At 30.3% G+C, this 14981-nt stretch overlaps 1 protein-coding gene across 2 annotated transcripts in view; it reads left to right on the top strand.

Annotated features, from left to right (window-relative positions):
• The first annotated feature begins 1114 nt into the window (after nucleotides 1-1114).
• LOC106457448 (ubiquitin conjugation factor E4 B-like) overlaps nucleotides 1115-14981 on the top strand; it is a 69208-nt gene continuing 55341 nt past the window's right edge. For both annotated transcript variants that reach the window (XM_013916869.2, XM_013916870.2), the window contains exons 1-2: nucleotides 1115-1371; nucleotides 11946-12012. In XM_013916869.2, coding sequence (XP_013772323.1) covers nucleotides 11989-12012 — 24 coding nt within the window. In that variant the 5' untranslated portion in view covers nucleotides 1115-1371; nucleotides 11946-11988. The remainder of the gene's footprint in view (nucleotides 1372-11945; nucleotides 12013-14981) is intronic.

Below are 14981 nucleotides of genomic sequence, written 5' to 3' on the forward strand. Positions count from 1 at the left end.
GAGTAATTGAACTGCCGTCAGAGAGAGACGTATTGTTGAAGTCGAGCTCGTGAGACGTGAATTATAGTTTGTTATAGCGCGATTGTTGAAGTTGAGTGTATCGTAAAGTTGTATTCGGAAATAATAAACCAGTTTTATTTAAGAAAGGACTTGTGTCGCTAAAGTTTCGTCGAAACGAAGTTACGGAAAATTAATTAACAAACGGAAACGTAAAAATACCATGCACATTGAGGAAACAGAACAAAATGGAAAAGAAGTCACACTAGTCAACTGGATGACTTGCAGAAAGAGGGTAGAAGCACAAAGGTGGAGTGAGTTAAAGGGACAGATGCTACAATTGTGCGTTATTTCTAGAAGGAATTTGAGATTATTGGAGGGAAGAGGCCAGTGCCAATAGCAATGCCGAACTCCTTGAGAGTATAATAGCAGTAAATGTCATAGAATTAAAATAACCTTATTTACATTAGGTTCCTATTATTGTAATAAAAACTTTTGGAAAATAATGCGTAATACTTAACAATAATAAAATAAAAATGGTTGCCTCCCTATGGTCAGTGTTTTGGAATTAGGGACGGTACAACGCTACGTTCCTTGAACGTACACTGGCAAATATGTCGTCAGGGGATGGTGACCTGTACTTTGATCAATGTGAAACATTTTTGGCGTGTAAATAAATAAATAAATTAGACTTATACAGACTATACGATACTTCTGGAACGAGTTCATTTTGAAATATTATTGGAAATCGCATCATTCAGATATTGATGCTGAATTTATATATGTTATTGATTTCGTTCCATTCTACTTGGCTGCTATTGTTTTCATGCCCATAATTGTTGGTTTTAGAATTATTTGTAAATTCTATTTAATATTTATGCCTGAAACTTTAAAACCGTTAAAATAGTTAAAACTGTGAGAATTCAATTTAAAGTAATATTTCTTCTATAAATATTTTTAATTAGCATATTTTGGCATCTAATGGAACCACAACAATGTAATTTTATCATTTTGAAAAGTATATTATTAAAATTAAAATCAAACAATTTAATACTGACATCTGTCAGGAAATACAAAAGGTAAACGAACAGCTGAGTGTGATGCGTCATTCAAGAAAAGCGTTGAAATGGGTCGTGGTTGTATAGTCACGGTCGTACTAGTTTAATAATGCTCAACAAAAGATATGCCTTTTCAGAGTTGTGAAATAAGGAAGGAGGCAATATTCAACGAATGAGATTATATTTTTAATTAGAATATTTAAATATAGAAATTTGAGTGACTTGAAAACGAGGAACAAGGATTTCTTTCTGTGGAGTTGTGAAAGACATAGTAACTTAACCTGAGCCTGAGGCGAAATACGAAATTGTGTTACTGGTGGGTATTACTTCTAGATCTACTACTAATGCTATTAGTAATAGTAATACTTGGTAGCCTAAACAAAAGCAGGAAAACTAAAAACAAAAGCTAAACTAAAATTAAATTGTTTGGCTAAGCTCTATTCTTTGTGAAAAATGTAAAACCATTTCCAGTAACTTTGTTTAATATTTAAACAATAAACCCATATTTTTTAAAATAACAATTTAGTACTAGTGGTGTAAATGCTATACTATAGTTTCTGCATTACGTATGATATAACCTAGCTTAAAATTTGGTTTTTAGATCATAACCAAAATTTATAAAAGCAAGATGGTAGCCAAAATTTGAATATAGTATAATCGTTTTAAGTAAGGTAAAATACTGTAGTACGATACTGAGTATTGATTATTATTAAATTAACACTAACAACAACAGAGTATTACTATTAATAGTAACAGACAATAGTATGGGTCGAAAAGATAGAAAATTTATGTTTTGCCATATATATATATATAAATATATATACACCAGTATTAGGTTGCTAGACAATAGTTGGATACTTGGTGTGTGGGCATAAGCTCCAAAATGGAGCATAAAATGTATGAGACGTATGTTCTATAAAAAGTGATAGACATTATAAATGTACACCTATGTACATAGAATGTCTGGAATAATATCACAGTAAAGGGGTAGTTGCAGATTTTAGGAAATTATTATTCATTTGAGGAGTTATGGGAAATATCTGAAGGTGATTTATTTCAATGTTTTTGCCTCTCTTTGTGGTCATTGACTAGATAGGCAAGTATCAAGTGATGGATAATGGATGGAGTTGAAGAAATTCATAAATTTTTCAATTACTGTTACAGGATTTCACTTATGGATTTTAAAAAGGCAATATTAAATTTCAGTCTAAAGCAATGCATGAGTATTTGTATATATATATGACAAGCTACACTGGCCAACAAGTCATTTTTGTCAGATATAATTCTAGATGGGCTAGATAGCTCTTGGAACGCTTTGTGACAAATTTGTGTTTGGTTCCCCTCTAGCACGTCAAGTTTTTGTGATGAGATTGATCAAATTTGAAAGGCTATTGCCTTATTAATTATAATTTAAGTGTTTGTACATTTTTTTTTCATAAGTGTGTACTGCATAAATTTAATCAAGTGTATGGTGTGTATAACGTTTATGGGAATGATACTGAAAAATGAATAAAGCTGTAATGTTAACTAGTCTGATGTATGATTATTACCTAAATTGTGCTTAAATTAATATCAATCATATATTGATAACTAAATGTGCTAGAAGAAAACAGATTTTAAATCAGTGTGCAAAACTGGTTTAGAAAAGTGTGCTTAGATCTTTGATGAAAGAAAAGAGTTCAATTTTATCAACCAGTATTATATTACGAAAGAATGGCAATATTACTAGTCATATTCACAACCATACCATCTACTTTGTCTAGGCCTTATTAGTAAAAGCAATTATAGTATAGTAATATTGTAGTGTAATTTGTGAAAAATGTAAAACTATAATCGACTGACTTGAGAAATGCTCTAAGACAAATGCTCTTTTCCTACAAGTTTTGAATATGTTTTATTCATTACGAACATTATAAACATATAATATATTGTAGAAGTAAAATTTCCTTTTTATTTATTTATTTTTTGTTAAAAGACCATTTAGCAATCTCAAAACTGATATAATTTTGACTACACACACACACAATATAGAGTATTTTAAAATGTCCAATTGGAGAGAAATGCAGAGTATAATGAATACATGTTTTGTTCTCTAGCTGTTTGACAAACATTATGGTTGAACTGCTATATTGTGAAAATATTGTGTTGCTTCTCCAGATGGAGGCCATTCTTGATTATGTATGTATGTACTGTTGCTTGGGGCATATGGAAGGCTTTGGTCATTGACTTTAGTTTTCATTGATTTTCATCTGTTTCAAGAAACCACAGTTTGCTTACCATGGCTTGGGTATGACTTGGCACAGGTTTCTTTTTGGATGGTCGTGGTGTCCAAACGTCATCCACATTTGTTTCTTATCATTGCAGTTAAGAACAAGCAAGGGATATCTTTGATCAAAACACATCTTCATGACTTGTGTATGATTTTTTTATATCAGAAAGGGGTGTTACATACCCTACCCAAAAGCAAACAATTTTCAGTGGACACACACTATCTACAAATGTCAGTGTCAAGAGCTAGTTCTGATATATGCCATTTCACCATGATTTTACATTGGCTGAGGTTGTCATATGACTAACTGATTTGCATATTCAAAGTAATTTTATATCAAACTATATATCATTATAAATATAGTTTCAGTTGTCTTGCATAAGTAAGTGTTCACTGTCACACATTATATGTAGGTGTGCTTCTACCAAAAATTTATTAGAATGACATTATGTAAATATTCATTAGGTTTTTTACTACAACATAGTTAAAAAGCTATAACCAACACTGACAAAAAGAGTAGTGGATTGATAGCTGGCAACTCCACTGTAACAGTTGCTCATCATTGTTACAATAATATGTGAAGAATTTAATGTCAGTATTAAGAAAATTAATAATGAACAGCTAATAGACTCTCTTCTAGATTTCAGTATATGGTTACACCATTCAGACATGAATGATATGAGTGTCTTGACACTTTGTAACTATGTTTTCTTGTGCTTCCGTGAAATATTTGAAGACTTCCCTAGGTTTGTTAGCTTCTCCTTTCCAATATTATAGTTGAACTGGTCCAATGAGTATTTAATGATTTTAGTGTGAAACTTTGGACAAGGTTTTTCACACATTATAAACTTCACTAGGTTTGTTAGCTTCTCCTTTCCAATATTATAGTTGAACTGGTCCAATAACTATGTGAATTGTAGAGTGAATTTCAAGAAATATTGATAACTAGCCAAAAGAGGTAATTATCTCTATACAAATCACTTCTTAGGCTTCGCTTGGAAAGTTGTGTACAGTTTTGTTCTCTTCAACTATGAAAGAATATTGAATTATTGGAAAAAGTTCGAAGGAGGATTATGGAACAAGTTGCTGTAAGCAGTAATTTAGGCCAGCATGTTACAAGACTGTAAGAGGAGAATAAATGATTTCCTGAAAAATAAAGAATGGTCTTAAATATTTATTTTTCTCAAGGGTGAGTTTAGAAAGAGCCAAGGACAGCTTTGAAGAATTAAGTGGTCTATTGCTATAACATATAATTAGTCAAAATGGTTGGAGGATTATGGAACAGTGACAGAGTCTGTTGTTAATTCTATTACCATCTTGCTGCCTTTATATTGAAAGTTTCTGAATAGCAAGTTACAGTAATGACAATTAGAGGCATTGTATAAATCAGAATAACCAATATTGTAAGATTCATCCATTTGTGAATTTATTGTAAGATTTTTTTTTATTTATTGAGAGTTTTTAAGTTTATTTATAAAACTATACATAATGTAGACAACTATAAATTTTTTTGACGTAAATTATGGGTCAAAATAAGTATTGTGCAAACTGCTACCCAAAAATTAATACATTGGTTTATAAAATTAAAACATATACCACAGTTCTGAGTTTAACAAAGAGGAAATGTGTAAAAACAGCTTCTTCTCATAAATTCTACAGCAGTCATAAAATGTAGTGCATGCACGCACACCTCTTTTCTCGAAGTAGCAAAATTAAAGAGGATATTGATACCACTCAAAACAGGTGATGTTATTTTTGTTTTACATTATCATTATCTTTCATTATAAAATGAAATGTGCAAAGAATGTTAATTGTTGACATTCTCTTCATCACAATCTGCTAGTAACAGCTTGAGTTCCAGTGTTGTGGAGTACGAGTACCATATTATATACATACTACATTACATGTAAAAACCAGATGATGTTGATTTATAAGTTAAGTAACGGGTTAACTCTCGAGCTTCACTTGTTTTCAGTCCCCTTGATAATCAGACTTTTGAATATGAAGACTACATTTATCATTCATTGGTATTACTTAGTAAAGGACTTGAAATAATTTAGTGGGTCAGTTACATACACTCTCATAAGCTAGTGGTTTTTGGTAGTCAAATTCAAAAGTTATAGAAATGTATTTCAGGATTATGTATTTTCACTGTAATTATAAACTCAATCAGCCCTTACACTTGTATGGTTTCATGTAAAGGGATGTTCATCTGTAAGGACTCCCCATTTTGGTTTACTTTTGTGGACTTGCAGGATATAATATAACTGTATACAATATCAAAGTTTTCATCATGAACGATTTAAAAAGGTACAGTTTTTCAAAAGTAATTCTTTTCCAATCCAACCTGGAAATTTAGTTGCTTGCTGTGTGATGTTATTGCAGAGAGGCTGAATTAGCTGGTGAGCATTCATTCATCTATTTGATCATAGTTCATAGTTATAAAGTGATTATCATGGCCTTATATAGTGAGTATATAGATGTTACATGATTATGTTACATTAAGTAATATTACACTTAGATATCGTGAAACAAAGGAAAATTTTGATATGTTTATGGCAGAAGGTGCAAAGTACTTCTGTGTTCAAAAGTTAATTACCATGTAATATTTTATGAAAGGCAATAGCACTCTCTTGTGACTTTTTTTTTGTATGAGATCTAACATAAGTTCATCAGAAAGATTAGGTTAATATTATTCATTACATATCTTTATTTTTGTGAGTTATGTAGTTAGGAGATAATGCATCAGCAACTAAAATCACATTTTTTGTAATTCTTTAAAACATGCTATGGGGGGTATGGTGGGAAGGTAATAATTATTAATCTTGAATAAGTATTTCTATAAGCTTCATTTATATTGATTTATGGTTTGTATCACTTGTTACCACATATTAGCAAACATTTGATAATATTTGTTTAATATAACAATACTTAAATAAATTGTAATTTTTTTTCTGTTAAAGCATCAGTTGATTAGACCATGAAAGCACTGAAGTTATGTTTGTGTGTGTGTGTGTGTGTATATATATAGTGATAACTTTGTGTGCTACTTTAGCATGCAGTCTACAAAAATACTTACACAACAGCATGTGGTCTACACAGATACTATCATCATCACCATTTTAACTTTTGCTTATTTGCAATTGGCACCAGTTATTATAAATAAAGCTTTTAAACTAATAAAGTACAAAATACCATAACATAACATTGTTGGGGCAAATATAATCGGAATGAAATGTGTTCCAACAATCAAAACTAGCACATTTATAACCTAAATTTAAGGTACTCTTTTGGAACACACAACTTATTAAATTATTATTATTTGCTGAACAAAAACGTGGATAGATATAAATCATTTAGCAAGAAATTATGTAGACCACATGTTGTAGTGTAATTATCTTTGTTTTGGAGTCTTGGATGCAATCATTAGAAATGAAATAATCGCTTAGTTTTTTGCATATATTATGCTGTTTGGATCAGAGAATATTCTGTGTTATATACTGACACAACAGAGTTTTATTGAAAGTGTATTTTGTTTCTATATTAAACTAAAATGTTTATTTAGCACTTATATATAATTTTTTAAAGTAAAACTATCATTAACTTGTGTCAGGAAAGCAAAAGCTTCTGTTGAATAATGTCATAAATTTTTTTTTATTCTATTTCAAAGCCTAAGAGGCTGGTGAAGCTGGAGTAGAAACTTTAATACGTCAAAACTGGTATAATCTTTAGATATTTACAATAATTTAAATGTACTTTATTCTTTAGACATTGTTCTTCTAAACAGTGTTAAAGCAAGTTACTCTGATGTCATATAATGAAGTTGGTAATACCCAATTTTAGGACATATATAAGGGAAGTAATGAATATTTTTAGGACTTGAAAAAATACCTCACTATGCATCGAGTATGAACCATAACACTACTAACAGTGAGGATGCCCACCTGATGACCTAGAGTTGTGTTTGTAGAAGCTTCTTGTAGTTTCCTGTTACTCAGAATTAAGATTATTTATTGTTAATTGTAATTATTATTGAATTACAATTTTAGCAACTATCTGATAGTTATTACATACCCTAGAAACCATAAAATTATACATTTTAAGATTTAAACAATTTTAATTTTAAGTATATTTTATTATCCCATTGTGTTTAAACATCCCTCTCCCAATTGTTTTAAATTTAACTTCAAGTCTTTCAAGTAAAAACGAAATACAAAACACAAAGTTTTTCTCTTTGATACAAGGCTAGACCAAATGCTAATTAAAACCTCTTCCTCAAAAAGATAGACTGAGCCAAACATTATTACAAATCACTATCTTTTGGATTATTCCAGAACCCCTTGGATGAGGATCTATATTTGAAATAACTAAAACTGTGTGACCTTACCCTTTAACTTGAATTACATGTTAATTGCTGATCTCGCGTGTTGTTACTTCTGTCTATAGCTAGGTGGACTACTTTTTATACAGAGACTGCATTCATTGTTGGCATTAACTAAGGTTTTAAAATAATTCTGAATGAACAGTTTCATCACATTCACTTAAGGTGTTTTCAATTATTACTTGCATGTCATATGTGCAAATCTGTAGCCATCATGTGGCAAAACCAAAATGTAGCCTTGTGTAACAAGGACATGTAAATTGGTTTATACATTTGCTGTTTTCAGTGGCTGTATTCTACAAAACCTGTACTGCTATATCTTAACAAATATTAAAAATGACATCCAAGTTTAGAAATACATCTCAACTGTATATGGATATGTGGATAACTTTTACAAACAAACTTGTACATTTTTTTTCCATACAGAGCACATTTACGAATATACTGCATCTCCAAGGAAGATCTTGATAAAACTATCGTATAATGCAGTTTGTTCTTTTTTAACACTTAAAGGTAATTAACCTTCAAATTACCAATTTGTTTTCATGCTGTTCACTACCAGTGAGGTCCACATATTGTATCATATTGAGTATTTTTATGTTTTTGTCTGTTATAATACTCAGTATATAAAACAGTAAACAATTTGGGGTGAAATCATTTATTATCCATGTGAAACACATAAGGGGTCAAAACAGTAGTTAGTGGAGCTAATTGTGATATTGATGGTATTTTTGTTTAAATTTTTTGATTAACTACTCTGCTATTAAGGACCCTATAACCAAGAAAATCATCGACCAACAATTTGGTGCATACATAATATATGAACCCCATCAGTAGTTGTAAGGTTAATTAAAAAACTTGTAGCATGATACTTAATATCAAAACCAATTATTCAGTATGAATCTTGCAGCACAAAACTTAATTTTGGAAAATACCTTTTCATTGTACAGTTATGAAAGAAGTATAACTCCTGCAGTTATAAATTCACCAACCGTTTAGTATTTGTTGTATTTACAGTTGACATTAAATTTGGTGATCAGTGATTTAATGTAACTAAGTGCTGTAGTGATTTGAGTTTTGAATTATAAAAACCACACTTTAAAGTTTTATGTGAGGAGCCTTAATTTATCACACACTTTATGAAAAGTGGTTAATTTAAAGTTTTAATTTTTTAACGTGAAAGTAATTTTCACATGAAAATTATGTTTCTCCTTCCAAAAATATTTAGATTCATGGATATTTTTCTAACGACTAATAAATGACATGTTTTTCTACCTTTCTGAATATTCACATTCAGATATTAAATTTCTGTAGGGTCTGGTGTCCAAAGAATTTTGAACTTCATTTTTATTTTTAAAAAGTCTCAGAAATATTTTATTTCAAGTTTTGCTAGCGGTTCACAATAACTACATGTATTTGAGAACCAAAGAGCATTTATCAATGGATAGTTTAATTTTATAAATTTTGAGCCATAAACATTATTTTCTTTTTTGGTGCGTTTGAAATAGTTTATATTTTACTTGAAGTATTTAGGTTATGTAGAACAGTTTCAGCCTTTAAAGGCACTGGCTTAAACAATGACATTAATTAAAATGTGGAACATTGTTACTGTCCTATCCCACACATTTGATGTTAACTTGTGTAAGGGTTACTGAAACCATAATATGAGTAAAGTGGAAATGGTATGTTTCAGACATCTTGTACAACAGTTTAAAGGAACTAAAGCAAGATATGTGTATTATATATTTCGTTGGAGTGGTTTAACATTTAGTGTTTTTATATATATATTGTCATGACAGCGGGGGTCACGTGACGCTAGTAACACGTCATATTCTCGAAGATTCGTGAATCCTCGAGTGTTTACTAGATTTGCAGTATTCTTGTATATATAAGACTGCCAAGAAGTGACAGCAAGAATGTAATTGAGTTGCAGACAGAGATAGATACGGACAGTTGAGTCAATGCGTGAGTCGTTCATTGTGAATTATAGCATTTGTTATAGCGTGACTGTGGAAATTAAGTGTATTGCAAAGTTGTATTCAGAAAGAATAAACTAGTTTTATTTAAGAAAGGACTTGTGTCGCTAAAGTTTCATTGGAAAGAAATTATACGTGAAATTAACTAACGACCAGAGATGTAAAAATATATTAAACCATTCCAACGAAACACATAACACAAAGAAAACCGAAAGTTGTCGTATGAATTCAACATTACTTGAACTTTTTTTAATGAGATACTATTAGCCCTAGCGCATGAACAAGTGACCAGTAGTTGTTGGAACTTCTTTTGTATGTAAACATTACATCAGGATTCAGTTTAAGAAATGACCACTTTTTTGACATTCTGATCAAGTAGTTGGTCTTTTTTTTTAACCACTTTTCAAAATTGTACAAACCAGGATATTTATTTTTGTTGTTTTGAGAAGTTGGGTGACTGTAACAGTGTAGAAAGATTTGACCTTTCACTATTTGCTTTGGTAATGTATCTTTGACCCAAGCAGTGCCAATTTGGATATTGTGCAACTAAAACATGTATGTTTCAGTGTCATGTCCAGTTAAACATAAGGCAAAAGGACTTTGATCTTTTGCTATAATGCTGTACACAACAATTACATGTTTCTGCTTGTTTCCCTTTTATGTGGCATAAATTATGTAGTATGTGTACGAGGGAAAAAATAAAATGTTCAGTTTACAAGCTGGTGGTGGATGAGATGAAGACACTGATATTTGGATGCATTCATCCCAAAACTTGCTAATTACTGATGTTACAATACACTTGGAACATCCTGAGGATGTGGAAGCAGGCATAATTAGTATTAGGAAACTCTTTGTTTTTGTTTAATTATTTTCATTCACATAGAGCAAACCCCTACTTCTGAATCGGACTTTGTTGCTATTACTGTAAAAGTGCTTTATGACAGATGTCAATTAAGTGTGTGTGGGAATTGCTAATTGAAATTATACTTTGGGTTTCTTCAGTCAATGTCTTTGTAGTTTTTAGTGTTAATCAGTGTTATTTTTATAATTATGTATAATTAAAGTTGAAAAATTCAGATAGCATAGTCAATTACAAGAAAATGTATCCAACCTTAATTTTGTACATCACTGTGGCTGTGATACAAAAGTAAGCAAAGCTATGTGATACATTGTACATGGACTTAGCTACATATATTAACATTATATGTTTTATTTTCAACCTTCTATGCTGGTTTTAATTGTGAAAGAAAAGTTGAGAATGCATAAGTAAGAATTTTTTTTTCCCCTCTTAAGCTTACAAGAATAAATTTAATTTTGAAGTGACTGCTCATGGTAAAAGAGTTATCTTTAACAGCTCTACTGGGTAACAACAGGAATGCTGTAGTAAAAATGGTTGGATAAAATCCTGGAAATTATACTTCAATAAATGTGGGTCATTTTATGAAAAAAAAAGCTTTAGTGTAAGAAACTGAATTACCACACTGACATGGGAAACATAAACACAGTTTTTTTGCATTCAGATTAATTAGTTAAATACACCCTTAAAAATTAAAACAAATCTTATTAAATAATCTTTAGAGTATATATGTTATTGGTTTAAGAAGGATATGGCTAGTAAGGAAATCAAACAATAGCAAAATTATCTAGGTTGAGAGAAATTTGGTTGTTTAAAAACCTGGCATATTTATCAGTGACCACTTAAATGTGATAATGATTATTAAATTATCTTACTTTTGTTGTACATCTAACATCTATTTCAGTGATTGAGAGAGTTAAATCATTCTCTATCATATCTGTGAAATGATATTGTGAAAATGTAAAGATTTATGAATTTATTTAGATATAAGCTTTATTATAATTTATTTTGGCACTTAGTGGTTTTTATTTAATATGTATGTTACAGAAATTAGGTTTCTATTCTGCACTAAGTGCAAAAATGTTGAATAGTGAATTTTTTTAAGACTGAAGTGACTATATGTTTTGATATTTTACCATTGGGTAAGAAAGGGTTAAAATAGCGTATCTGCTTTTGTGAAAAGAAAAAAAATTGATGTACATAAAAAAAATTAAAATTACTTTTGTTCAGAGTATCTTTAATGGGTACGTACCTACTCTTTAGTTGATTTTATTTATGAAGTTCTGTTTTGGAACTAAACATTTTTTTTTGGTTATTACTTTTGGAACTAAACATTAAGACTGTTAGTAAGACTGTTTTTTAATAATAAATCATTTATGTAAATCAAAACATGTTTACAACTTTTCAGTGTTGGAAATTGACTATTTGGTGTTACCAGAAAATATATTACGATGAGTGAATTGACCCCTGAAGAGGTAAGTAAGACAATTGTTTTTTGATTATTATATGAATAGAATATTATAGAAATTTAAAATACTCCATTACTTAGTCAGTCATTTTAATGACTACTTAAATTTCACACTCCTGTTGGAGTATTTATGGAAATGTTTATCTACAACCACTCTCTCTTCTCCAACTTTTAAATATTTTCAATGTGCACCTTGTACTGCAAATGTAGAGAAAACTCGAAATATGTATATAAAGTAGTGGTAGAATAGCTTTGATGAAAGAAAAATTGAGTCAGAATGTTCATATTCAAAGACAAATATCCCTTGTACACAGTTGCAGGCTCTAGTTCAAAAACTACTTCACTTTCTTATTGTTGACTGCAGCTTACTATCCCTTGTACACAGTTGTAGGCTCTAGTTCAAAAACTACTTCTTCATTATTGTTGGCTACAGGCTACTATCCATTGTACACAGTTGTAGGCTCTAGTTCAAAAACTACTTCTTCATTATTGTTGGCTACAGGCTACTATCCATTGTACACAGTTGTAGGCTCTAGTTCAAAAACTACTTCTTCATTATTGTTGGCTACAGGCTACTATCCCTTGTACACAGTTGTAGGCTCTAGTTCAAAAACTACTTCTTCATTATTGTTGGCTACAGGCTACTATCCATTGTACACAGTTGTAGGCTCTAGTTCAAAAACTACTTCTTCATTATTGTTGGCTACAGGCTACTATCCATTGTACACAGTTGTAGGCTCTAATTCAAAAACTACTTCACTTCTTCATTATTGTTGGCTACAGGCTACTATCCATTGTACACAGTTGTAGGCTCTAGTTCAAAAACTACTTCTTCATTATTGTTGGCTACAGGCTACTATCCATTGTACACAGTTGTAGGCTCTAATTCAAAAACTACTTCACTTCTTCCTTATTTTTGGCTACAGACTACTATCCCTTGTACACAGTTGTAGGCTCTGGTTCAAAAACTACTTTTTCACTTTCAATAGAAAGTTATTTGCCAATACTAATATGAATAACGTGCAAATAAACTTACAATTTCATGGCTTATTGATCAAGAAACTGAATATACTTTATGTAATAACTAACACTGATCCCAATACTGTCTGACTGGCACTTTGCCAACTGAAAACTAACTCAGCACATTACTGATTTTTTGTATTGATAATGTAGTCTTGTTTCTAGACACTTCGTAAAGTCGAGGTATTCAAAGACTATTTTTATAAGTTTACTTGATCTTAACATCACATGCCATCTAGCTAACACCCAAATTAAAACATTAAAAATAGGGCTTATAACAATATTATTTAGCATTAAAGAGTATTTATTGTCTTAAAAGAAGGACTGGCAAGATATGTAGCAAAATTCATAATTCTAAATCCACACTTGATTGTTCAAACAATTTTTTTACGAAAAACATCATTGTAAAGTACTGCATGATATATGAAAATATCTAAAGAATTCAATTTGAAGAGGGGTTAAAATGTGTGGGTCAAATGTCAAGAAGCAAAATGACATAATACTGTGAATATGATATAAGAAGTGAATATGAAGTGTTTTCATGAATGTGAAGTGAATTTGTTTTCTTCGTGTTATACATTCTACAGTATAATGCATGATCTGAATTTCAATTCATTTTGGGATATCTTTTGGGACATAATGGTCACTGTAAATGACCACTTTATTATTATATTTGTTTTGATCCTTTGTTTTCTATCATTTTAAGTAATATAAGCCAATTTTACTTGTTGACCTTGTTTGTGCCAAAAATACAAAAACAAGATTTTGTTGCTATTATTATTGTTCCTTAAAACAGAAACTAAATAAGTGATTAATATAAACAATGAATGAAATAGACCTAGACAAGTGCAATGACAGAGTGGTCTTTCTGAGTAACATTTTCGGCTCCAAAGATATCTTTATATACAATGAAATTCTATTTTTGCATTCTATAACAAGAACAGAATAAAATCACATGCATGAAAATTAAAGCTTGGTAATTAACTCAATTAATCAATATAATAAATACCTAGGAGCATTGATTACCTCAATTACTGTCATATAAAATCATCAATTAATCAATTATAGTCATCATAGTTAAATACACCCATATAAACTAAAAATTAAATATTATTAAATAATCTTCAAAGTATATATGTTATTGAGTTAAGGAGGATATTGCTAGTAAGGAAATCAAACAATAGCAAAATTACCTAGGTTGAGAGAAATTTGGATGTTTAAAAACCTGGCCTATTTATCAGTGAACACTTGAATGTGATAATAATGTAACCAATTACAAGATGTAACCAATTTAACCAATACCTAGGAGCATTGATTACCTCAATTAGTGTCATATAAAATCATACATTAATCAATTACGATTAAATTGATTAGTGTCATGTCAAATAATTGGTTCATAAAAATTAGAATTAAATCAATGTTATGAAAATAATCAAATAGTTGAAATGGTTTTGTGATTAATCCAACTCTTCAAGTAATCGAAATATTGCAAATTATTTTCGATCAATTCAGGTTTCTTTAGCTTAATCACCAGTGTCATGATTCATAAAACTAATTATTTAATTGAAATTAGAGTTTCTAAATATTACTCTTTTTGATTACTTCAACTAATCTGTGTAATTGAAATACTGCTGTTAGATTTCTCATTTTATTTATTTTTTGATCAATTCAAGTTTGTTCAGCGTTGGGCTGGCATGGCCTGATGATTCAGGGATTGCCTTGAGGTTTGAGGGTCCTGAGTTTGATTCCCATTGCCACCAACCATTCTTGTTCTTTCAGCCATGATGGCTGTAAATTTGTTTTTTGAGTTATTGAAAAGCTACTAAGGCTACCTGCCACTCCTGTTTGAACTGTCAACCACAGGGAATGCAATTAGTTGGTAGCACCTACTTCAACTATTGTGCTTCCGTAATATTAAATAAAGTCTGAATTTACTGTGTTTTTTCAACTGTAAAT

Source organism: Limulus polyphemus, unplaced genomic scaffold (genome assembly GCF_000517525.1).
Source record: "Limulus polyphemus unplaced genomic scaffold, Limulus_polyphemus-2.1.2 Scaffold332, whole genome shotgun sequence".
Classification (NCBI taxonomy): domain Eukaryota; kingdom Metazoa; phylum Arthropoda; class Merostomata; order Xiphosura; family Limulidae; genus Limulus; species Limulus polyphemus.